General features: G+C 31.2%; 1 protein-coding gene across 9 annotated transcripts in view; it reads left to right on the top strand.

Annotated features, from left to right (window-relative positions):
* Window positions 1–27446, top strand: part of LOC105229710 (tyrosine-protein phosphatase Lar) — a 907083-nt gene that overhangs the window by 864358 nt on the left and 15279 nt on the right. For 6 of the 9 annotated variants that reach the window (XM_049458860.1, XM_049458872.1, XM_049458865.1 and 3 more), the window contains one exon: window positions 5412–5708. The exons of the other annotated variants lie outside the window; for them this stretch is intronic. In XM_049458860.1, coding sequence (XP_049314817.1) covers window positions 5412–5708 — 297 coding nt within the window. The remainder of the gene's footprint in view (window positions 1–5411; window positions 5709–27446) is intronic. 9 annotated transcript variants of the gene reach the window in all.

The following is a 27446-nucleotide window of genomic DNA, read 5'->3' as shown; positions in this document are numbered from 1 at the left end:
CTAACAGTAATATGCTGACTTTTAGTTCCATGGAAACATCTTTCATGGCAACATTAAAACCCAAAAAGTCGCTTTAACACATTTCATAATTAAGCAGTATATGTTTATGTACATCAGCGCAATTAATGAAAGTTGTTTCTTTAATGAATTATATTTTTTTTGTAACATTGTTATTTTATTGTAAATGCTATTACTTTTTATTTTCGTTTTTAAAAGCTTCCTTGTACAAGCGGCGCTCAATTCGCTGAGTTCATCAACATGTGTTAAGCATTATTGTTGCTTTTTTTTAATTTACTCTTTTGCTTCATTTGTACAATTGTTTTTCCATTAATTCATAGGTCGCATAGTTATGGATTAATTAATTTAATTGTTATTTTTCCATAAAATGAGGAAATTATATTTATGTGCTGCCTTTTTTATTGCTTTTGTAGCATAAGCAGATAAAAATGTTGTAAGGGTCAAAGTTCAACGCTCATTTTATTGGGAAATTCCATTCTTTTACAGCTTGCTGTTTTTACTTTTTTTTTAATATTTCATTTGCATTTGCTGAGTTAATTAGCTGTGCACAAAGTGTTAAAGCTTTTTTTTCATATTTTAAAAATTAATTTGCTAAAAATTACAATTTGCTTTTTTTTTGCCTTTGTAGCTGCTTGTTCAATTATTTTCATAAATTTTTTGCAACTTTTACATTTTTTCAATGTTGCATGGCTTGTTGAAATTGTTGTGATAATGATGACGCTGCAAGTTTACACTTTGTTTAACACATTATTAAGTCATTTATTGTATATATTTTAAGCCTACGGATATTTTATGTAAGTTTTATTTGTTTATAGTAGTACTTATGTAGTGCAAATTAGCGGAATTGAGGAAAAAAACTTAAAGTTATTTTTAAATCGGCGTGAAAAATAATCGACGCTTTTTAACTTATAGAAATGCAATCTGTGGTTCAATGCGATAATCGTGTTAATCTGAAATCATGGAATTTAATTCAGGTGCATAAAAAAACCTAAATTTTTTGTATTGTTTTTTTCCGCATTCAATCTTTGGTAACATTGTCTTATGATCAGTAAACACTTTGAACAAATTTGCGAGGTTTTATGAAAATGTGACCTTTCTACCTTTATTGTAGTTAAATTACTAAATGTTATTACGACAACACTGAATCTTAAAAAGTGTTAACAAGAATAGTGAGAACAGTGAGCTTTAAAGAACATATCTCAAGTTTCAAAATCTTCCAAATAATGAGTATATAACAAAGATTCTTTAATTGGATCACATTTGGAAGACCTTTTTTTAAGCTTTCATTTCATAGGTCTTATGGAGATAAGAAGCTTTTGCCAGTATGTATAAGCCTATTTAAGCTTTCAGAGCGAAAACTGATATAGGGTTTCAAGCATTTGCCACTAGAAGAGAATATAAGTGTGGAAATCTTCCACACAATGAATATATAGCATAAGCTTTTTGGTGGACGTCGAATAGTGGGGACTCTCTTTAAACTTTCGTAGCGAAAGTTATGCAAGAGTTTTTTAAGCTTACAGAGCGAAAGCTTAAATAGAGATTTTCAAATTTTACAATTATAAAAATATGTAAGTCTGCGGATCCTTCGTACGATCATTATATAACAAAAGCTTTGGCTGGAGTCGATTTGCAAAAGCTTTTTTTAGCTTTTATAGCTATCAGCTTTCACAGCTTTTGCAAGAATATTCTCAAAGAGTTCTTTCATTGGAGTCGATATACAAAAGTGTTTTAAGCTTTCAGAGCGAAAGCTTATACACAGATTTCATATTTTTATAATTAATATTTAAATATGAAAACTGAAAATCCTCGGCGCGATCATTATATAACAAAAGCTGTTAAGTTGGAGTCAATTTCCACGAGTTTTTTTAGCTTTTATAGCGAAAGCTCATATAGCAACTTCTGCAACAATAACTTTTTCAAAACTACGAAATGATACTCTCCCGCTTGATTAAAAGCTCTTTCACTGAACTCGATTTGAAAAAGCTTTTTAAGCTTTCAGAGCGAAAGCTGATATCGAGATTTTAAGCTTTTGCAATGAAAAGAATATATAGGTCGGAAAATCTTCCACATGATGAATATATAACCAAAGCTTTCTGGTTAGAATCGAATCGCAAGAGCTTTTTACGCTTTCAGTGTAAAAGTTCATAAGGAAATTTTGCAAGTATGAGAATATGTAAATATATTTCTAATTTCAAATGCGATCAAACTTCGATTTATTATGCTGTTAACGAAGAATACATGAGAATAGCATTAAATTTACTTCCTTGAAAAGTTCATTTAATTTTACGTTAATTTATACTCTCTCTCTCAAACTTTTCGCTTAAAATATTTGCTTATTCAATACAATATAATACTTTTGCCAAGCTATACACGTCGTTTGGTTTGTAACTATTGGTAACAACTTTCTTGTTTCATAGCGAAAACTCACTCAGAAAATTCAGGTATTCCAAGGGTTTCTGAAACTTTTGTAGGGCAAGTTCACATAGAAAATTAAAGTTTACGACTGTGCTAAATAAATATTTGCTCGATTTCAAATGCGGTCTGCCTTCCAACATGTGGAAATATTAAGAAAAATAATTTTAGACGGTCTGTACTTCATCAACACAACTCCAGCACCATTAAGCTTTCTGAGCTTTCACATTAATTAAGATCTTTAAATTAAAGATTTCGTTTCATCGGCAAAATAAATAGTTACTTGTTTGCAAATGCCATCTAGAGGCACATTTGCCATCCAATATATGTATAAAGATATTAAGCAAAATAGTTCTATATTCACTGCTTCATAAACACATTTCTTATTACAAACAGCTTTCTAAGTTTTCAAAAAAAAATTAAAAATATTGAATATACAAAATAGTTTTAGACTCTCTTTGCTTTATAAACAAAACTCTTGAAACATAAAGCTTTCTGAGCTTTCAAAGAAAACCCTCAAAGTTTGAATCAGAAGCTATCTGAACTCACTCGTTACTTCAGAAACACAATTTTTCCTACATAAAGGGGAGCTGAGCTTACAAAAAAACTTGAAAAATATTGAATCAGATTATATACAAAATAGTGTAATGCTTCATAAAGACAGTTTTTGTTACATAAAGCTTTCCGAGCTTTTAAAGAAAACCTTCAAAGTTTTGAATCAGCTATCTGGTAGAAATTTGTATAATAGTTTTAGAAACTCTTCATCATACTTCTTCATAAACACAATTCTTGCCACATAAAGCTTTTTTGAGCTTTCAAAGAAAACATTAAAAGTTTTGATCAAAAATTATCCGATAGAATCAAGCACAATAATTTTGGAAACTTTTTGCTTTCTGAGCTTTCGAAGAAAACATTAATAGTTCTAAGTTAAAAGCTTTCTGTGCATAAAAGGAAATTATACCATTAAAGCTTTTTGTAAGTTGATTGTTAATCTGGCAGCACTTTTTAAGAACTTTGAAAAAGAAAGTTTCAATTCCGTTGCGCTTATATTATTATTAATAGCAATTTAGAAATTATTATTATTTTTTGTAAAAAATTTTATAATTTTTTAAAAATTGCAATATTATAATTTATTAATTATTGCAACGCTGTACTATACCTATATTTTTTTTTAATTTTACATTATTTTTACTTTTTTTAAGTGTTTAGTGTAAAATTGTATTTGTGTATTAGTTTTAAGTGTTTTTTTTTCGTTTAAAATGTTTAAAAATTATCTAAATTATTTTTGCCCTATATCCTTAACCATAACCCTAAAAAATTATTATTATAAGTAAACTTTACATTTATAACTAATTTTTACGTCCAAAATTGTATATCCCACACTCGCTCCAAAATGGTTTATGCAAAAAAGAACAAAAAATTAAAAAAAAAAATATTAAAAAATATTAAATTTGTGTTTAATAAAAAGTATCCCTTAAATCCAACTATTGTAAATTTCACACGTCTAAAAGTCTTAATTTTCATATTTTTTGCTATATAAAAAAAATTAACGTTAAAACCAGATTTTTTAATGCCTTTGAGTTTCCAAATGCCTTGCTTTATCTTAATTACCGACACCCTGTTTTATTGAGTTCATTTACTTACTTAAAAAATGCACCAATTCTCTTACTCTCTCTCTTCTATTTTGCGTGCTGCATGTTTCTTTTGAAATACGAATTTATTTCTTTACTAAATCCTGAATGTTTAAGTGATGAAAAATAATATTTGAATAAAAAAAATTGTGTGTTTTTAGCACCCGACCATAAAAGCACATAAGCCGAAGTGTGTGAAGACAAAAACAACTCAAGCCACTACTTATTATTTTCTAGCTTAGAAGCACCATTTTTTAGCACAATTTTAAATGTAAAAAATATATATAAAAAAATGAATTTGCATTTATAATAAAAAAAATATATTTAAATGCAATTTAAGGCTTTTTAATTTATTGAGTCGAAACCCTTAAACAAATTATTAAAAAATGAGCGTGTTTTAAATGAAAATGAACCAAAAAATATGCGCAAAATTTTGACGTACAGAAAATAGAGCAAGATTTCATGAAATTTGAAAACAAAAAAATCAACAAAAATTGCGAAAAATATTGAAAATGTTGATACTTGCATAAACCATTGGTGAATTAATTATTTATTATTTATTACAATTTTTAAGCGTTTTTATTTGACTTTTATTGTTTTTAAAGTGTTATGCATTAAATTTTATAACAATTACTTTTTCATTAACATATGATTTGCTAATTTGTATGTAATTTTTTTCTTTTTCATTTCATTTCATTGCTTTTGCGTTGCTTTTGCGATCCATGTTTTTGCGTTTGTGTTACTCTTATGCTGGAAAAACAACAAAAATTTACCACAAAATAATATATTAAACTTATTAAACCAAATATATTTTATAATAATATAAAAAACTACATGCAAAAACAACAAAAAAAACGCAAACATATATATACATTTTGGCTGCTATCACAACAAAAACCAACAACAACCAACCATTCAACTCACCAACCGAACCAAACGCCACGAAACCACAAACAAAAAACATATTAATCAAAAAATAATAATTTTATTGCATTGTTTCATACAAAAAAAAATAAATATATTTAAAATATCTGCAAAAAATAATAATAAACAAAAAAAATATTTAAAAACATTAAAAAAAAAATATTTTAAAAAATTAAAAAAAATATTTTTAAATATTAAAAAAAATATTTTTAAAAATTGAAAAAAAATTATTTTGAAAAAAAATTAAAAAATATTTATAAAAATTTAAAAAAAATATATTCAAAAAAATTAATTTCAATAAAATACCAAAACCCATTTAAATCAACTCCAAACCATTGTCACCACAAAACAACTGCATTTAAAAAAAAAAAACGAAAACCAAACTTGTACGTTCCATTCCATTCCGTTCCGATTTCCTTCACTTAGTACCAGGTGCACCGCCGCGCAATATCACCGCCATGGCCACCAGCCCCACTACAATATCCGTCTCATGGCTGCCACCGCCAGTGGAGCGTGCCAACGGTCGCATCATCTACTACAAGGTCTTCTTCGTCGAGGTGGGCCGTGCCGATAGCGAAGCGACCATAACCACCTTGAATAAGACACATATCGTTTTGGATGAGTTGAAGCGTTGGACCGAGTACAAGATCTGGACGCTGGCCGGCACCTCGGTGGGCGATGGGCCGCGCTCGCATCCGATCATTGTGCGCACACACGAAGATGGTATGTATAGTTAAGCGAGCGTTGCTCGTTTAAGTGTTTTTTGTTTTGAAATTTAATTTTCATAAAAAAAAATTACAATTTAATTTTCATGAAAAAAATATAATTTTATGTGCAGTTTAATATTTTTTATGAGTTTTCAACAAAAAAATTATAATTTTTGTGTGCATTTTAACATTTTTTATGAGTTTGCAACACAGTTTGACGAATTTTTTATGAAAATATTTTTTGTTAGAAATATTTTATTTTAATAATTTATGGTATATGTATGTATATTACTTTTAATATGTATAACACATGCATTATTTTATTTTTTTACAAAAATTATATTTATTATTTATTATGAAGGATGGATTTTAAACAAATATTAAATATTTTTAGTTGAAAAAAAAATATTTTTATATTCAATTATTAATTTTTAAAGATTTTTCTAACATTTGCATGATAGAAAAACAAACAATTTATCATAAAAACCTGATTTTAAAAAATATTTTAGTTTATTTAAAAAAAAAATTACTTTGAAATAAAAAAAATATTTAAAAAAAAAACAAAAAAAAAATTAGTACACGAATTTAAATAAATAATTTCCTGAATAACTAATTTTTAATAAAATTCTTTAAAGAATTTTTATAATTTTTGAAAAAAATATTAAAATATCGCGAAAAAAATTTTTCAATGAGTTTTCAAATATGATATTATATTTACTTTTATTTTTCGTTTTTTTTAATTATTTCTATTATACACATATTTCTGTATTGAAATTGACATAATTCATGATTATATATTTTTACAAATTATTTATAAATTTTTTTACAACATTGTCATCGAAATTACACAATTTTTCACACACTCAATTTTTCTATTACACCTTCTCATTTACTGCATCTTAATTTACTAATGAAATGTTGACATTTTTGAATTTTGTCTCGACGTTACCAAATGCGGCATACATTTTTGGAAAAAAACAAAATATTTTCAACAAATTTTTCCCTGTTAAATATATTTTTATAGGCATTTCAGTGTTTGGATGGCGCGCTGACAACCGAATTTTTGATGTCAACGTCATAAACATGAATAATAATCACATACATATATACATATTTATATCTATATATATATAACCCAATTCATATTTAATATAACCACATAATCATATAAATAATAATATTAAATATATAATTTATTTGTAGTTTTTAATATTTTGTTTATGTGTTTGTTGTTAAACTGTTCCTTTTCTTTAACCCTTTTTTTCTTTAAACTAAAATTATTACTTTTTGCTTAAATATATTTTTTGTCTTCAAATTTTCCAGTTATAATTTCTTTATAATATTTTTTCATATATTTATATCTTTCAATTTCATTTGGTGTAAAATTATCAAAAAGAGATTTAAAAAAAAATCTAGATTCAGGAATTTAAATAGATGTATAACTATATGTATAGGTTACATGAAAGCGGTAACCTAAGAATTCGTTCAAATTTTTATTGAACAAACCTTCTAATAGAAGTTTTTGCCAAAATGTCCAAGACTCCTATACATAGTATAGAAAATTTTCAGAATGTGTTCACTTCATGGTTTTATTTTTCATTTACTACTGAAAAATGGTATAAAAGGTTCAGAAAATATCAGAACAAGCTGTTGTTCTACATCATAGCAATCTTCTTTATATACATTGCTACTAAAAAGAAAAATTCTCAGAGAAAAAAGAACAATGTAGATATTATCTAATACCTATACTAAATCTATCTTTGTATGGTTTAGGTTAGGTTAATCTGGTAGGCCAATAAGCCACGTATAGACCTGTTTGGTCCTTTGCGACACCAGATGGAGTTCAACTGCTAAGTCCAAGAGGAGTAGACATCGTTTAGGATACCTGCACTTGATGCGAATTTTAACAGACTCTGCGGCTTCACTGCCGATACCTCCTCTAGTGTATATTACTGTGGGGTCCCCAGATGCCTACAGCGTAGTCTTGCCAATGCGAGACAAGTGCATACTTGTAGAGATTCTCCGTTATTTTCATGGTGTCCCGCTCTAGACATTTCCTGCGGTCTAAACGATCTGTCAACCCCGTCTTGCCAGTTAGTATTCCCATCATGCTCCTACAGTCTCTTCTATCGAATGCCAATAGCAATTTTGTGTACTTCCAATTAACCGTTTTGCACATGATTTTTGCAGTTTTGCACCCTCATAACTCGTTCCATCGGGTTTCGACATTCTTCACCATGCATCTGTCGAAATCGTCGTATAGATTCACGTTTTTAGATGTTTGCCGTACACTATTCTTGGTAATCCACTACTTTACTGCCCTCGAGGCGTTTGTGACGTGGCACACAGTAGAAGTGAAGTTGCTTACTTCTGTCAACACTTTCCACTACTGCCCTGCTTCTCTAAACATTTATCGCCGATATAAGGTACGAGGTTACTGCCTTGATTGCTGCTTGGCTGTCTACGTAGATGTTGACGCTGAAATTGCCTGCTGGTGGTGGGTGGGAGGTTTATTGCCAGTTTAAGAGTTGTTCTTAAACCTCCCATTATGCACATCGCAGCCAGCCTCCGAACCCCTTCCATTGGCTTCCGGTAGGTGGATTTCTGTACGCCTGTCCGCCATACTACTGTACCGTAGAGCAGAATTGATCTAACTATAGCTGTGTAAAATAAGATTAATAAATAAGGAATGCACCGCGACCTTAGGTCTATTGTGCTGTGTAGCTATATAGCTGTATAGCACCAGTGCTTGATAGAGGGAGAGAGCCCGCAGGATTTGCCGAGCTTGTGCTTCCACAACAGTTTGCTGTCCAAGACTACCCCAAGGTACTTGTTGCGGTCCTCGAGAGAGAGTTGTGTCCCATTTATAGGCGGGAACATCCATAGAAGAATTTTGTTCTGGACTCGATTGAGAGTGGTGGTCATGATACTGCTAATGGATTGATGATTCCACCGGCCCACAAACCACACCAGCCCGTTTTGCTTCTAATGAAAAAAGTACATCTACTGGGATCGCCCGTTTTTTTTTTTCTTAGAAAAAAATTGGATATTTTAGCACCCAACTCAGAATTGATAGCTTTCGTGCGACGTACCATTTATTGGAAACATAAAAGTTTACAGGCTTATCTCTGTTACAAAAAAATTAAGCGATTCATGTTTTAATAATTTACGAAATTAATTTTTTTTGTTTTTTTTAACATTTTTATACTTATAAATTAATTTAAAAAATTATTATTTTTTAATTTTTTGTTATAATATTCTATTTGAAATATTAATTTCATATTTTTTATTCAAGATTCATATTTAAAAAATATATATATTTATTAAAAAATTAATTAATTTAAAAAAAATTACTTTACCAAGATTTTAATTAGTTTTTATAATTAATTTAATTTTTCACAAAATGTTTTCGAAGTATTTTTTGGTTTTTAGTTAAAAAAAAATGTTTATTTGTTCACACAATCTTCTTTGGAAGCAAAATATTTATTTTTACAGCGTAGTGAATTGGAATTTGTGCGGACATTTTGATACATTTGCGTTACTTTTTTCTTTTGCACTGTCAATGCTATTCATTGGCGCTTTGCAACATATAAAAATGTTGCGTTTTCGCTAAAAAAAAATATATAACAGCATTTAAACTCGCATTTTCATAATAATAAATCTGCGGCTAACTGTCTATTAACTTTAACAATTAATTGTCTATGATTTGAAAATATTATTAAAAAAAATGTCATGTTGCCAGCTCGCTTGCGTAGATGGCGCAACGTTTGTTGCAATGTTTTTAACACGAATATGTATATTTTTGTGACTTTAATTTATTAAATTAACTTTTGATTATATAATTTTTTATTAATTTATTGTTTCAAGCAATTTCTGTTGTTTTTTATTGACTTTTTTGTTTAATATATTCGAAAAAAAAGAAATTACTCGTTACATTGGCACAAATTGCATATTTTTTGGCGCAATCACAAATGAATTTTTTGCATTTTACGCATTTAAACGCTACAAGGTATTAAAAAAAATAATTAATCTAATGAAAAAATATACTTTAGTAAGCGTACGCATAAAATTTCCATTTGATTGGAAAAAGTTTTTGAAATGCACTTTATAACTATGTATGTACCACCAACTAAATATATGTATAAATATATATATTTCACACTTTGTATTTTTGTGGTTATTGCTATAGCACTAAGTTACATATTATTGCAAAAAACAATGCAATAATTATAAATACATATTTATAAATTTATAATTCGATTTGACACGCAACTCAAAAAGCAACTTTTTTACTGCTTTCACTTCCATAAAAAAAATTATGTTAACTGTACACTTTTCTATTAATTGCATATAGACTCTATGTTTGTGTACATTTTTGTAAATTTTGCACATACTACCCGCTTTTCTTTCATTTTTTTCGTCGCTCTATTTAATTGCAATTGCCATTTTATCTATTTGCTACATGCACTTGTCTCGCTTTTATCATTTCACAAATATATATAGTATATATATATATGTACATTTTATATTTAAAACGCTATTAATTGCAAAGTCGTTAATGTTCATATACAAATACATACATATGCATTGCTATACATTACTGCCCTTACGTCACTCCACCATTGTCATTTCATAAAAAGAGACAAAGCTCGTTGGATTTAATTACAATTTTTGTGCATGTAATTTTTTTTTATTTGCTGTAGTTAGTTTTGTATAAGCATTTTTATATAAAAGTGTTTTATGAAGGATATGAAATGATTTTTATTACCTCGAGCTTTTAAGACCCTGCCTAAAAGCTTTTTTAATCAAATTGCATAATTAAAAGAAATCATTAATTACTTTATGTGATAGCTCTACGGCTAAAGTTCTAAGGAGTTAATGGTATTTGGATCGAAATTTATAAAAAATGATCAATTTCGTAGAATAAGTGAAAATTATTTGGAGAAGAAAGCACAAAAAACCTCAAAAATGTAAACAATATTATTAAAGTACAACACCCTGTAGAAACATATAGAAAGTGGAGGGTATTTTCCGGCTTGAAATTTAGCTCAAAACCCTCCGACTGGTTTTCAGTAAAATTGTCACTATCAAAAATGCTTATTGAATCGCTAGATGACGCTGTGTTCGAACAGCTTTAGCGTCTGAGGTTGAGGGCAACTGGTTGATGGCCGTATATGTTGATGCTGGTTGAGTTTGCTGCGTAGAGTTTAATTTCTGAGGGTTCTAGTTTTTGCTTGACAAATGCTCGTGATAATATAGAGACCACTGAATCAGAGTCCACGAGGAATCTCTGGTGTGAAGATCTGTCATGTACATACACGCAGGCGGTACTCCTTGCCTTGACAGAAGACGACAGCCTCGCTAGTTTCCCAGGTTGGTGACAGGCTTGTAGCTGCAGGGTTGAAGGCATCGATGGGCTCTTTCACCCAATATACTTTAATAAAAACAGAGACCTGGTGGTCTTGCAGTTCGAGATCGTGATCGTAGACGTGCTGAATTTGTTGGTCAGCTCGGAGAGTGCAGCTGTCAGAGTCTCAATGGCCTGCTCAGCCTGTGCTCGTCAGACGACCTAGTATCGTTACTGCAAGTAACTGGGAATGAAAACCACTGTTTGCGACAGCTTGGACATGAGCTAAAAAAGCCTGGATGCTGGTTTACATGGCTTGGCAGCTGGAGTGATTTTCTATGGCACTGCAGCTTCGGCGAGCTGGTCAAGCTTGATGTTATTCTGACCGGCCTTGAGGATCCTGCACACGACATCAGGCAGCAGATCCATCCATTTACTGCAAAGAAGCTCTTCTGATGCTCTTGTGCCAGCCAGGTTACTCATTTTCCTGAGGACTGGCTAAGGCTTCCGATTCCCAAGTACAAGCTCTGTCAACAGCTCTCCGATCAGCAAAATCGGAGAAACTTTTAATGAGGCTGGTTTCTAGATAGATATAACTTATCTTGAGCTGGTGGTGCCCTGATGATAACAGAGACCTTCTTGAATACTTCAGGCTTCAAAGCACCGAAGACTGCTTGATACATGGTGTTGTCATTCCTGATGTTTCGCGCCCCAAGCTGTGCCTCCACCTAAATGAACCAAAGCTCGGTGTTCGATCGTTGGTCCAGAATACAAGGAGTCTAAGTTGTGTGACTGCCTTGATTTATGCATCATTATTAGACTGAACATTGGGGTGGGGATAGTGATTGTTGAAGTTGCCTTGTACCGCATTGAAATTAATATTTATGGTTATGATGATGAGTTTTAACGGGTGGAATTCAATTATATAGGTTCTTCAGTACTGATAGTACCCTCAAGCATGATTATATTGAGGTGTGGACAATTTTCCTTATCTCTTTTCTTATCAAGTATCACGCTATCGACTTACAGAAATGTTTTTGAATCTTGTTAGACAAAACTCTTATCCCTTTCCAATATTATAAATATCTCAAACAATGTTTTTGGTACTTACAATATTACAAATGACATTTACTATTGACTCCTGTTTGGGAGTAGAGTACTAAAGACTTCAGTGAAACATTTTCATTTGGACCAGTACTAACATTCAAAAGATTTTTTTGACAAGAGAGTAGATGTAGGTCAAAACGTAGTGGTGAATCGAACATGCTTTCGGACTGCCAAGCCCTTCATACACACCGCGGCACGTTTTGAAGTGTATAAAGCGAGAGAATAGGTTTTTAAATTAGTCATTATATAGGGATTATGCGTTACCTATGTTATGAAAGAACAAAGTTCGAAAATGGGAGCAGATACCAGTTCGTATCAGAAGGCTATGCCATTCATATCTGTGGACATTTGACAAAACAACCTCTTTCAAAAAAGCAAATTTTACAGGAGAGCGAAAAAACATGTTTAAAGCTTTGCAGTAGATATACCTCTTACTATTAAAGAACGAAGTCAATTTAAACTGGATGCAGATCAATAAAGACGCGTTTTCCAATCAATTGGTTTAAATTAAATATTTTACTTTTCTAGATAAATATAAATCAAATAAATAAGACTTATTGTCAAATGCTTTTTCTTACTGAAAATCAACTTACCTCATACAAGCTGTTTTGTCAAATTTGATTTGTGCAAAAAAAAATCCTTTTTTTTATCATATCTTGACTTGAAAAGCATTTTTTTTAAATATGCATTTGACAAAAGAACTTCAATCGAAAGAAGTTATTTTGTCAAACGCCAATTTCTGATTTTACTCAGACGATATATAGAGGCAAGCTTTTTTGATAAATGTACGTTATGATTTTACGTTTGAAATTCCAACTTATTCGAGACAAGCTCTTTTGTCACCCCGAAAATTTGAAAAATTACGAAAGAAGTTGTTTTGATGACTCCATAATTTTTGAACTAACGGTCCTAGGACAATGGCGATAAGACAGAAAAACGCGCCTTGAGAATTCATACATATGATAAAAATCCTGGAAAATTGTCTTATTTCGAGAGAAGTTGTTTTGTCAAATGTCCACAGATATATACTGGGGTATATTTTAAAATTTATAAAGCAGAAAAAGAGGAAACACCAGTTGAATAATATAGTGTCAGTTTTATTGGGGCAAATTTCTTCTCGAACCTAATAGGTTGAGTTAAGTTTGTCAGACTCAAATGCGAGCTTCGGGAGTCGTAATGTCATAGTTTTCCTTCTTCGTGTAAATTAATAATTTAGAAGTGGCGTAGAATACGACTAACAGCCAAAATGGTTGGTTCAATGTGTGTTAATTTCTGAAAAATTTAACAAAATTTTATTTGAAATTCTTGAAAGAAAAAATACAAGTTTCTCCTCTATCACTACAATATGACTTCCTTTACTCACAATGGACAATGACAACCTAAAGAAGGCTCTAATGCGCGTTTTCAGAGTCATAAAGTCTTAGTGTTTCTACAATCGACGAGTCGGAATTTCACTCCTAGCTTTTATTATTCTTTAATGTTATAAAAAATGAGATGGAGGAGAGAATGATCTTTTGTATGGACATATTGTAGATAATGGCACCTCATAGTTCTTTTTGGCAAAAACTTTATGACATAATTGTCAGTGTTAATGTACGTCGTTAATATGGTACAAATCAAATGTATCCATTATGATTTTCATTTTTTTTAACCCATTTGTTTTAATTTTCAGAGACAAGTGCAAATCACGTAATTAAAATATTTACATATCTCTCTTTATGTAATTTAATTAGTATATTTCGCATGTTTTGTGTCTGCTATGTAAATTATACATTAAATTAAAAGTACATATGTATTTAAATCTCATATCAAGCCTCATTGCAAAGCTTTTTCATTTTTTTATTTTAACAACAAAGTAGCCTGCTTTAAATCTACTTAGTTATCGCCTCTCATGATAAGCATATCTGTCTACATATTCATAAAAAAAAATGCACTCATCAACACAAAATGCACAACCAATTAAGTATGTGTTTAACTAAACTGTTAATTACCCACAACATAACCTAAAAATTAACCTCTTATCTATAAATCGAAATGCACAGCAATATTTTTTTAAACTGTTTTGTGTAGCATTTCATGCCGCAGTATGGACTTTTTTGCACCATAAGTAATGATGTTTTGCACAGCTTTTTATTGCACATATTTTGTGTAATAGAATTTTCGACACCAACACATGACTTGATATTTCTTTTTTTAAAAGTAATGCTTGACATTTTTCATTTGACACACTCTGTCACAATTTCACATGTGATTTTTATAATCTCAAAGTAAATATAAGCAAACTTTTTTTAAATAAATATTCACAATTTTTTTTAATTATGCGCAAAGCATAAAATATTTATTTTTATTAAAAAAAAAGCACATCAAACTTTTATTTTCTCTTAAAATTGCATTAATATTTATTTACATCAATCAATTTGCACAAATCACCTGCAAAGTCACTTGCAAATCACTTTATGTATATGTATTTGTACGAATAAGTGTAACACATCGCTGCACTGCACTAATTTATATGAAATTTCAAAAAATTATTGCTATTTGCGAGTAGCAAGTATTATTTAGTAAATACAAAATGTGAAATCACTAGAATAAGCACATAAACGTTTACGTATTTAGACTATCACAGTTTATTTCGTAGGAACCACTTTTAGAGCACTTTTTTACGTATTTAATATGCTAAAAATATCACAATGTAGTAATAAGTTATTTTTAAGTACGCTACTTACTATATGATAGCCTAGTATAAGAACGTATTTTTTAACCAAAAAGCACTTTTAACGCGATGCTATGATTTATAATTTTATAATATGTATAAGAAACATGCTAAATGGTTACACAAAAGCACTTTAAGCACCCTCTCGGCACCCCAACTTCGCATTTATATTAGTTGTCGTTGAAAGCACTGAGCTTAAAGCTTTTACTATGCTTAAGCATCACGTCTTTATTAATAGTGTACTTTGCGCATCATACTAACTCTGGATTTTAGCTCTGGAATTTTGGCTTATTGCAGGTAAAAACGTTTAGAAAACTTTCGTTGAAGATTGAAAGCTCTCTAAATAACCTAAACTCTTGAAATAACTGTGAAATTGAGCTTATGATCTCTGACTTATTGTGAAAACATATTTTTAGAAAAGATTTCGTTGAAAACTGAAAGTTCTCTAAAAAAGCTCTGAAGTTTGAATTAAGTTGAAAACTGAAAGCTCCTTATAAAGCTCTGAGTTTGAATTACAATTTTGAACATACAAATGATTTTAGAAAATTTTAAGTTGAAGCAGAAAGTTTGAGCTTTTTGCTACAATTCAAAAATCTTAAACAAAATCTAAATAAACTTAATTCTCGTAATTACATAATTATTCTGGATATTTTACACTGAAGCGCGAGCTTTTTAATATTAAAATCAAGACTTACATATAGATTTTAATAGTAAAAATTTAGTGTATATAAATTTTTGTCAAAAACGATATGCATTAAGCTTTTTCTTAAGCTCACGAAAGTTCTGCCACTTTCTCATATTCGTTTTTATGATAACTATAAAAGCTCTTTGCTCATTTTTGACAAATTCTAATCATCTACATGCAGAAAAACGAACGGGATTATTTAAATTTAATAATGCTAAAAAACTTTAATAAAGCTCACGAAAGCTCTGTTACTTTCTCAGATTTGTTTTTATTTAATATCAAATAAACTGAACCGCAGTTTCAGCTGCGAAATTTTTCAAATTTTTTCAAAAAAATGCTGAAAGCTTTTAAGCTCTTTTCTAATAAACTACAGTGATATCAGCAAATAGTAAATTGTCTGCTTATTAAATTGAATGCCAATTTTTTTAAACACCCAAAATTGCTAAATAGCTTAAAAGCTTAAAAGCTCTACTCATAAATATGTATTCATAAAATCGCAAAGCGGCAGCGATAGGTGCTAATTTAAAGTAAAGTAATGAACTTTACTAGTGGTAACGGCATCTATTAAACCAATCAGTAAGCGCTACAAAAGCTTTTAAGCTATGTTTAGAACTGTTATTCGAAAATATCGCAATGCGCCAGCAAACTTTCGCTAAAACTAGTTTAGTATGTTGATATTTTCGCATTTCCCAATGCACCAGCAAACTTGTTTTTCACTAAAATTAGTTTAGTATGTTGATATATCCGAATTACAACTAAAATACTGCTATGAGAAAGCTCAATTAAAAAGCTTCCAAATTTAACAATAAACTCAGTTAGCCGCCTAAGAAAGTTTAAAAAACCTATTCGCTATTTTGTTATTATTTAAAAACTAGAAAGCTTTAGCGCCTACCCACAAAACTTCAAAGCTCTACCTCCAACTAATATTTCAAAATACCGCAATGCACCAACAGATAAGCTCACGCCAAAAAAATTAGCATATTTTCAAATTAAAGCATTACGCCTAAAATGCTGCAATGAAAATCCACTTAAAAGCACAGTTAAAAGCACCAGCAAAAGTAATGAAGTTAATTTCCAAAGGTTTAAATACTTTCCTTACCCCAACTCGCGCCTTCCTTCTATTAAATAAATATGTATGTAAGATGTCGCGCACTCACTGCACCACTACAACTCTAAGCACCCTAATATGTATATGTATATAAAAATAAATAAAAATAAATGTGTGTTGCACTGCAAGTAGCACAGCGTGTTCATATAAATGAATATAAAATGTATGTGTGTATTGGAATATAAGTATATATTCGTGTGTATGTATGGCTGCTAAAGTACTTGCACATTCATAATTGTGTAGCCATATTTACGACGTAATAATTTCTTGAAGCGCTGCTGCCAGCTAAATGAAATTGTAAAATGCACACATACAACAAATGCTAGTGAATGCTTGAGCACAAATATTATATATAACATATATGAGTATGTATGCGTGTATGAGTTGCTAATGGTATGAGTATGCTTTGTGTAAGCTTGCCTTTGTGTGTATATGTGTGTGAGTGTGTGACTGAAGTGCACTTCACACAGTAGCATCCTTAACTCAACCACAGCTGCATTGCCTTCACTGCGTCTTTTGAGTGAAACGAACAGAAAAGAAACAAGAAAAAACATTAAATATACTATAATACCCTTCACAGGTGCATTGCTTGTAGCTTAAAACCACATAAAACGAATTTTAGCTTGATTTTTATCGATCAGTTTGTATGACAGCTATATGCTATAGTGATCCGATCTGATCAATTTTTTCGGAGATTATACCGTTGCCTTGGGTAATTCTCCATGTCCAACTTCGGAATGATATCTTTTCAAATAAAAAAGTTTTCTATATAAGAACTTGAATTTAATCGGTCAGTTTATATGGCAGCTATATGCTATAGTGATCCGATCTGAACAATTTCTTAAGAGATTATTGCTCTGCCTTAGGAAATAATCTGCGCCAAATTTCGTGGAGATAGCTATTGAAATAAAAAAGTTTTCCATACAATAAGTTAATTTTGATCGGTTAGTTTGTATGACAGCTATATTAAACAGTGGTCCGATATAGACGATTTCCAGAAATAGGCAAATTCTTGAAGAAAAAAGAACGTGTTAAAAATTTCAGACCTATATCTCAAAAACTGAAGCTTCGCGGGTAGCCAAAAGGACGTGTCTAAGTCGACTCAGCTCGTCTGCTGATCAATAAGATACCTTACAGGAACTCCAACGATGCCTTCTGTGCATTACAAACTCCGTGGCAACCTCAATATACCCTGTTTAGGGTATAAAAGGAACAAGTGCTGCAAATAAAGAAAAAAGCGCAGACTTTTTACTTTGAATAAATATATGAAGAGCTGCTGCTGCATATCCGCTTTTGGCCTACACAATGCAATTACAACTCGCACCACTACAATGGCTTCACACATACGTTCACACAAGTTCACATATGCGCTATATGCGTGTGAATTTGTGCGCTTTGGTCCTTAGAAACCGGCTGCCAGCAGTCACGCTTGATAGCAAGCAACGCCGGCGCTGTGCCCTTTTTGCATGTGGCGTTAGCAATGGCAACACATTTTAAGTGTTTCCGCTTTAAATGGCTTTATGAGTGTCGGACTGCAGTTCACGTATGTGAGAGTGTGTACATCTTCCCTATATATGTATGTTATGTGTGCAGTTGCGAAGCTTTTACTCAGCGCATACATTTTAATATAATTTTAATTGTACTCAATTACTCCACAGTTCCACTTCATTGTCTGCACGAATATGTCTGGCCTTTTGTGTGCACATACATATTTATACAGTTATTAATATATATACATACACATATACATCTGGCTTATGCGCTTTGAGCTCAAAATGCACGTTATTGCCAAACAACTTCAGACATACTATAAACCTAATTTATGTGTATTTGTGCCTTCTAAGGTCAAACTGTGTACGTATGCAGTCGGAGTGGATAATAAAAATTTAGTGCTCATGCTGAATGGTGTTAAGCATCCAAGGATGTCGCTCTTCTAGCATATGCAAAAATTAATTTCATTAAATCGAAAATAAAAGCTATTCTGGCGTAGCATTTAACGGCTTATTGGCACTTTTATACTTACATATATATGTACATATGTATGAATATGGCAGAGTATAAATTTTCCTTATTTGCACGTTGCTTTAAGTGGACCAATATTTAAATGGAACTTTCTGATAAATATTCTTACACTAATGCCGCATTTTATCCCTAGATCATCTGTTCGCGAAGTTTATTTTACCGCCCTATATTGGGACCCCTTTTCTTCTCTTTTTATAGTTGGCAACTTTGTTTCAAAAAAATATCAAAATTAAAGTCATTCCAAAGGCTTTCTTGAACTTGACACACATTTTGTAATTTTAGAAAAATTTATTTTTTCCGATAGGTGGCAACCCTTTCCAATTTTTATGTGCATAAAGCAGCTACTGACTTATTTGAACTCTTTCTGGAACGCCCCATATTTAAACCAATCTTTTATAACCAAAAAATGGGTTATGGGGTGGCAACTCTGTTTCAAAATATGTAAAAATTAAAATATTCCCGAAGGCTTACTTGATATTGGTACACATTTTGGAACATTTCCAACAGTTTATTTTATTGCCCTACATTTAAACCTTTTTTCCTCTCTTTTTATAGGTGGTAACCTTGTTTCAAAAAATATCAAAATTCTAGTCTTCCCGGAGACTTTTTGATCTTGCCACACATTTTGTAATTTTTTGAAACTTTTTTTCCCTTTTTTAAATTTTATCTACTTTGAGGAACTACTGACTCATCGAAACATTTTCTGCAACTGCCCATATCTGAACCAATTTTTTTTGTAACCCATTCTATAGGTGGCAACTCTATTTCAATATATTCATAAATTCAAGTTTTCCCAAAGGTTTTATCGATTTTGGTACAAGTTGTATAATTTGGCACAGTTTATTTTTTTCGATAGATGGCAACTCTGTCTAAAATCTGTGTACGATAACTATCGACCTACTCTTCGGAGTGCCTTTTCACACGCTTTTTACTTGAATCGTCGTTTTAGTATATTCTGTTGTATTATAATATTTTTCACAATTTATCTTTTTTTCGTTAGGTGGCAACTCTTCCCAAATTTTGCCCACAATATCTTTTTTCCGAAGTCACCGCTCTAACGCTTTCTATTGAGTTCACTTTTTAAATTTTCCAGTTATATGTATGTACATATTTGATAGGTGGCAACTCTGTTCCAAAATATGTTTAAATTATAAATCCTGAAATACTTTCCCGAAGGCTCTATTTAAATTATCTCATTTGCAATTTTGTAGTATTTTATTTAAATTCGAATTTTTCGTAGGCTGGTAACTCTATTAAAAAAAAAGATTTTTATTAAAGTAAAAGCAAACCTTTCCTCAAAGTTTTCAGGAATTTCCTTAATTTCTATACATGCGAGCTCATTTATAAATATTTATATCTAAGTTGCAATTTCTTCGATTGTTGGCAACTCTTTTCTAAAATAGATCGAAGTTAAAGACCATCTGTATATATACCGCAATTACGGACGACTTTAAGAGTATTTTTTCCATAGCTGGCAGCTCTATTTCAAAATATGACTTAATTGTATACGGTAACTCTAAGCCACTTCCTTTAGTCAGCATATTTAAAAACAGAAAATTTTAGATATTTTTCACTGAAGCACTTTACATGAATGGCGCTAATAAAATTCATATGATTTTTTTTCTGAATACATTCAAAAATATAAAAATCGAACATTATTTATGTAACTAAAAAGTGTGAAATGAAATTTGGCTCCAAGCACAGTTCGTTAACTGCACATCACGTACAAGCACGTTGCACTCAAAGCAGCATTAACTATTGTAAAAATATATATAGAGTTGTATGTATGTAGTACTATGCATGATCATGCACACATTCACAAATCAAGACATAATGACACCAAAAAGCACTATAATTTGCATTTTTTTCATTTGAGTAGCTCAAAATATGTGTGATGAATTGAATGTGTGTTTATGTCGAAAATACTTATTAGTGGATATGTATGTATGAGTGGTTGGACACAATAGAACCACGGTCGCATTTTTTAAGTCTCAAGCTATCTATCTATTTGAAGGAAATGCATTTTTTTAAGATGCAAATGTCTAAATTTCTCAGAAACTGCTACTTATGAGTCGAATGAGATTTTTGTTTTGGTGATTCAGAATTTGACTTTTACAGAAACATTATTTTGGTTCCCGCAAGTTTATGTGTTTTACACAAAATAATTATTTTGGTACAGCTTTCGCAAAATTCACACGACGTCACAGGGATGCCCAGCGCTTGAGAACGACGTGTGAGAGACTTCCTCAATTGATGCACCAGCGGCAGCAATATTCTCTGTACTACGGGCGTTTCTTTTGAACGTGCCTGTGGATTCAAATATTTCCATTAGACGTTCAATTGTTAAGCTGATAGGACGATTATGACGACCATAAATTGGAAATAGCGCCTCTTAAAGTTGAAGCCACTGACTCCGAGTTTTGGTAGTCAATTTTAATAATTTCGACTCGTTGTTGGATTGTATATCTTTCCATGACAAAATGCCAAACCTTACTGAAGAGAAATGTCAAACAATTAATAAAAAGTGTTTCTTTAATTATATAATATAACCCGCTGACATAAAAATTCATCGACTTGAAGATTTTATGAAAATTTTCTTCCATAGTCAATCTGATATTTTATGTCACAAGTCTGAATCCAATAGTCCTTTCATAAGGTACCATACGAGTATAATCGTATAAAGCGAATTGAATTTTATGAATATGTGATCATTATAGTTGAAATTTGTACTTCTGATGTCTAACAGTACAAGCTGTGCTAAAAATATATTATTGATTGCCAGTGTTCATATTCCATACTTGATTTCAATTTTTATCTTCCATATTTTCTCTATTGATGATAATTTTTATGACAGAAGAAGTTACCTAACATACTATACTGAATTTTGTTCGCAATTAAAAATTTACCAATCAACAAAACAATCTATAGAAAGTGCAAAAAGCAAACAAAGCTCAACCCATTTATAGTAATTAATAAATAAATGATTACTAATTGCTTTTGCTCGCAATCTTACTAACGAAGTTGCTCTGAAAAAAATACAAAAAAATGAAAGTCGAGATAACACAACGTTGTGATGACTTACAACAACTGCAGTTGTCAATCACTCGCATACCTTCACAGTATGTAACTAATAAATGCACAAACAGCTCCGCACAATTACTGCACAAACAGCTCCGCACAATTACACAATTTCATAGCGCATATACAGCTGCATATCTGCAGAAGTTTTGAGAGGATATAGAGTATGCCAAGTAAATGGTAAATTCGATATTACATATGCTCTTCGTTATGTCGGTCGCCTGTCGTTGGCTTGCCATGTATTTATCACATGACTTCGCTAACAATGGTACCAACAAAACACGCTGTCATAGCGCTTTAGTCCTTAGCAGCGACTAACGAGCGAGTAATACGAAACCAATGATGAATAAACGAAGTTTTTTGTATGAATATGTGTGTATGGCATTAACAAAGTTAGCACTGTGCTGCCATGAACAGTGGTAATAATGACAATGGCAGGAATAATAAACAAAAAACATAGAATTGCAAAAGAGAAATGTGAAAAAAGGAAGTGGAAATGTTGTTGAAACTTTCAGTAATTCAATACATAGCCGCTATTTGCGGGTGGCAAGCCACATGTACGTATAGCTGATGGTGCATGCTGACGAGCTAGTCAGTGAATGACGTCTATTGACACAACTAACGAGTGCAATGAAGTGACAGCCAAGCCATGCATACATATAATTGCACATATGTGTGTATGTATGATGTGGATCCAACTACTAGCTGATATACTTCAAGCATATCCATGTAAATGTGTCTAAAAATGCACATGTTTGTATGTGTATGCACAGTGTAGTTTTTAGTTTGCATTCGCTTGACTGACAGCTGTCAAACGAACTGCATTTGATATGTTCATACTCGTAGATGTAGTGACAAGTGACTAAGATGTATGTGTATGAACTTTTGGAATACTATAATCTTACTTACTTAGTGGTAGTTTTCTATCACTGGCATGGTATTCTTGCTGCTATATACCTTACATACATACATATATTCACAAAAATATAAGTAAATAAGTATGTATTTTCAGAAAAGTTTTAACCTCTAAAGTAATATTTAAAATTTTTATATGTCATTTATAAGCAAAATTAATATAATTGAAAGAAAAAATAACAACAAAAACAAAATGCTAGAAAATACTAACTTGAAAGTGTATTATATGACTTAGTAAATAACGCTAAACTGCAGTTTCTAGCAGAAATATGCAGTAGTAGCGATCATGAAGGCAAACATGCTAGGCAGGGCACCATGACGTATGAGTAACATTTTTCATTATTCGCTAGCAATGTAAATATACCTAGGATTTCAATATACCAAGGATGTAAATATATTAATGCCGGCAATTCAAGTTCCAAATGTTTTTTTGGGAATATGTAAGCATCACTGATCTATAGAAATATATTTAGATGGAATTCTAGTACATCATGCTACGCTTTTTAGTTTATAGCCATGGGTGCCTTATATTTTTAATTTTCAAGATAGCAATGGACACTCTTCATATCATCTTCTTCTTATATATTGTGTAAAATAAAGTAAACGTCACTGATCGGCAATTATTAAGCAGAACTAAGGTAGTAACAACTTTAACTGGCCTTGAGGGATGCCATGGCGTATGAGTAATTTTCTTTACTTGCTTCGGCTAGAGTTTTTTGATAGAAAACTGAATATAGCTGAATATCGATTTTTGTTTTAAGGGAAAAGTAAAGTGCTATTGGGATATCACTCACCAGAAAAACTTGATTTCATTTCCATAGAAAAACTTGTTTTTGATCGGTCAGTTTGTATGCCAGCTATATGCTATAGTGGTCCGATCAGTAAAATTTGTTGAGAATATGTAATACTGCCTTGGACAATAATCTGTGTCAAATTTCTTAACTTTAAGTTATAAAATAAAAAAATTTTCCATACAAGAACTTAATTTGGAGCGGTCAATCTGTATGGCAACTATATGCTATAGTGGTCCGATCTGAACAATTTCTTCGGATATTGCACCGTTGCCTTGTACAATAATATACGCCGACTTTGACGAAGATATCTCGTCCAATGAAAAGTTTTTCCATACAAGCACTTAATATTGATCGGCCAGTTTGAATGGTAACTGTATGCTATAGTGATCCGATCTGAACAATTTACTCGGGTATTGCAAAGTTGCCTTGGACAATATATCTCGTCAAATGAGGAATTTTTCCATACATGGACTTGATTTTGATTACCTACTTTGTATGACACCTGCATACATGTATCATGTAGTAGTACGATATCAGCGGTTTTGACTAATGAACAGCTCCTTAGGGATAAAATGCTGCTTCTTAACATTTCTGAGAGATATGCATCAGACTTGCTTTCTATCGAGTCATTTTTTATGTCTTTAAATAATATCCTCGTGCCTTAAAGCTGAGTTCAATTAAATTTTTTCTTAAGAAATTTCCATTTTTGACTCCAAAAAAACTTTAATATTGTAAAAAAAAGTGGTACACACATATGTATTATCCTTACAATCAGAGTAGTTAAAAATATCTCTAGAAAATAGAAAAAAAAATAGTCCACTATGAAAACCAATGCCACCTTTTTGTCAATACCAATTCGAATGAAATTTAAGAATATTGAGAATTGTCTCACTTTGTTTTCAGATTACAAAACAAAGAATACAATTTTTAGTATTTCATTAAATTAGATGTCTCTAAATTCAGATATACCATATATATTAGAAACTAAACACATATTGCTCGCCGTCATTAACGAAACAAAAATCTCTCATATTGAGACACATCTATTCTATATAACTCGCGATAATCACTCATTGAGACATACTCGTATATAATGAATTAAAAATGCGATAAAAGGAAACATCCATTATGTCATTTTATGACACATACAGGCATACACACATACATACATTTATACTTTACCTGTATCTCTAACTATCATATCAAATATGTATACTTATGGCCATCACCTCAGCAGCTCACCTTCAACAGCGTCGACAGTGTTAGTGGAAAAAATAAAAAACGAAAACAAAACACACTCAACAGTTGACATTCATTATTTGTATTTCAATACGCGTAATGTTACTAAGTACTTGCGACTATGAAATAACAGTATAATTATATTTATATGTCTGAAGGTAGTTGCATAGATGAATGAAAAGCCATGTTGGCAGTAAGCGCAGAAAGGTGTGTAAATATATGTGTGTGTATATGTATGTGTGCTGAGCATAGAAACACTCAGCCCTGTCTATTCAAATGACATGTCAATTGCGCAACATTGGTGCACTTCTGACAACCAAATGTCAAAAGTCAGGTGTAATAAGTATGAGCAAATGTAGATGTATATGTATGTGCGTTTTTAAGCTAGAGTGCATGTACGGCCCTGTAGGAAATGTGTGTCATGAGCTTAGAATTATTTTGAGAAAGGTTTGTATGACCCTCTGAAATTTTGAATATACTGCCTTACTACAAATAACTACAGTTGAATACGGCGCTAAAGAAGAAGACTTTTATCCAAAATTTTGTTCCTTTCTAGCCTGCCAAAATTCAATTTTTGATCAGATAAAAAAATTGGTAATCGCCCTCCAGTCCAAGTTCGTAATCACTTAGGCGAATTTGAAAAATGTACCTTTAAAAAAATCCTATTTGAGGGGTTACATGGATTTTTTTTTGAAAATTCTTTCTCATAAAAAAATTAAATATTTTATTAAATTTTTTTATTATTACAAACATGCACTATTAAAAAATAAATTCTAACATTTTTGTAAAAAAATATTTTAAACTCGGCCATTGCAACGCCATTTCCAGTGACCTCTCGGAAGAAAGATGCGCCCGCGTTGGCAGGATAACTCCTTACATGTTTTAGTTAAAACCTTACTTAGAGCGTTTAATAGTTATATCTGAAAAACCTGTATAAAATTCAATGAAGATCGGTTGAGTAGTTCTCAAGAAGTCTTGCCAACCGATTTCAAAAACAAACAAACGCATTTATCAACGCACACTTAGCCAAGCTAACCTCGAGCTCACAAGCTCTCAAGCCTGTATCTCCGAAACTATTACTCAGACCAACTTGAAAATTTAAGACAATATTCTAGAGATGTTGTAGAATTTAATAAGATAATATTTTATACCGATTTTTTGAAACCCGTAAACCCATGTAACTCCTTAAAGATAAACTGATGAAGCTGATTGAACTGAGGGCTATACTTTAAAAAGCTGTAACTCAAAAACTATTTAAGATATCGATTTAAAATTTCAGTATGTTACTTTTAGAAGTATAACCTACAGAAATACGAAAAAATCGTGCATCTTTTATTGTCAAAAAAGTCTAGGAACTTGACATTTCAGTCCTCAGTATTAAGTACAGGCACATCATCTACACAATTTGTGTTTAGATGGCTAAAGGTTGGTCAATACAACTTTTTAGATAGAAGAGATTTTTACTAAATTAACGTCAAAAAATCTTCTGATTCGACACTGAGTATAAACGAACTGACTACAGTATTTTTTATACACCTTTAAGAATATATATCTCAAAGAAATTATTTTTTTTTTCACTGGAAAGCCAATAAATGTCGAGGATCTACTATATAGCTTCCTTGGTTGACCAGCATTGAAGACTGCAAAATCGAACAAACTATTCTTATTTTTGGCATACATTTTCTGATTTCAGTCATTTACAAAAGAAAAACTATTGTAAAATGGAAGAGAAAACTTTAATGAGGTATCCAGATTTTCTCCTGTATGAATTTCACTTTGTTACTGCCTTACATGCATTGTTATTTTTTTTTTTTAACTAAGATCAACGTTCAAAGCTAGCAAGCAAGGAAATGTTGAATCAAAGACAACTTATGTATATTGTTATGCAATGACTCCTCTTAACGAATTTTTCTCGAATGACTCAAGTAATAAAGAACCTCCCATACAAATTCAATTTTTTTCCTACAGGGCTACATACTCAAGCATATAATTCCATACCACAGCACATGCCTGCAATTGCCAGGCGTCTGTATATGCAAGCCTTCACAATCTGTCACTATGACCTGCTGTCCCTGTCAACGTTGTTTTGTTAGCTGACATGCCGTCCAAAGTTAATGAGAGGTTAAAAAAGCTTTTGCTTATGCAAATTCATTCAACAGATCTCCAGCTTTTTATTCAAAAACTTTCAATAGCTAAATGAATTATAGTGTGTCACAAAAGTACAGTCATATATACTGCTGTTTTTGATAGCATGTTCAAAAAATGACAAATATAATATATAATTTGTATAACCGAACAAGTCATTGAACTCATCAACTCTTGCAATTGTGAAGCTTTTGTGTTGATATGATAGTTGAATGATATACTTTTGTTCGAATATGCTTTAATTAAAAATATATGTCATATGCACATATATGTAATTGTGTTTGTTGGAATTCAAAAGAATTTGTTGCGCATTCAAAAGTCTTGAAAATAATTGCTAAAAAGAGGATTGAGAAATGCATTGAAAGATAATTTCGTGTATGCTATATGCTTTTATAATAACGAAGCATATTTTTTGGAGCTGTTCATGCTGTCATACAGACTGTATGCTAGCTGTCAAATGTAAATAATATTGATCGTAATGATAATAAATGAGTTTTGAGCTCAAAAGGTTGCTTTTATGGATGCTTTAAATTGATGTATTTTGATCTAGAATGAATTAGAAGAGATAGTAAGTAAAAAAGCTACTACATTTGAGCTTTTT

This window comes from Bactrocera dorsalis, chromosome 1 (genome assembly GCF_023373825.1).
Source record: "Bactrocera dorsalis isolate Fly_Bdor chromosome 1, ASM2337382v1, whole genome shotgun sequence".
Lineage (NCBI taxonomy): Eukaryota > Metazoa > Arthropoda > Insecta > Diptera > Tephritidae > Bactrocera > Bactrocera dorsalis.
This window is presented reverse-complemented; position numbering and strand designations above follow the sequence as displayed.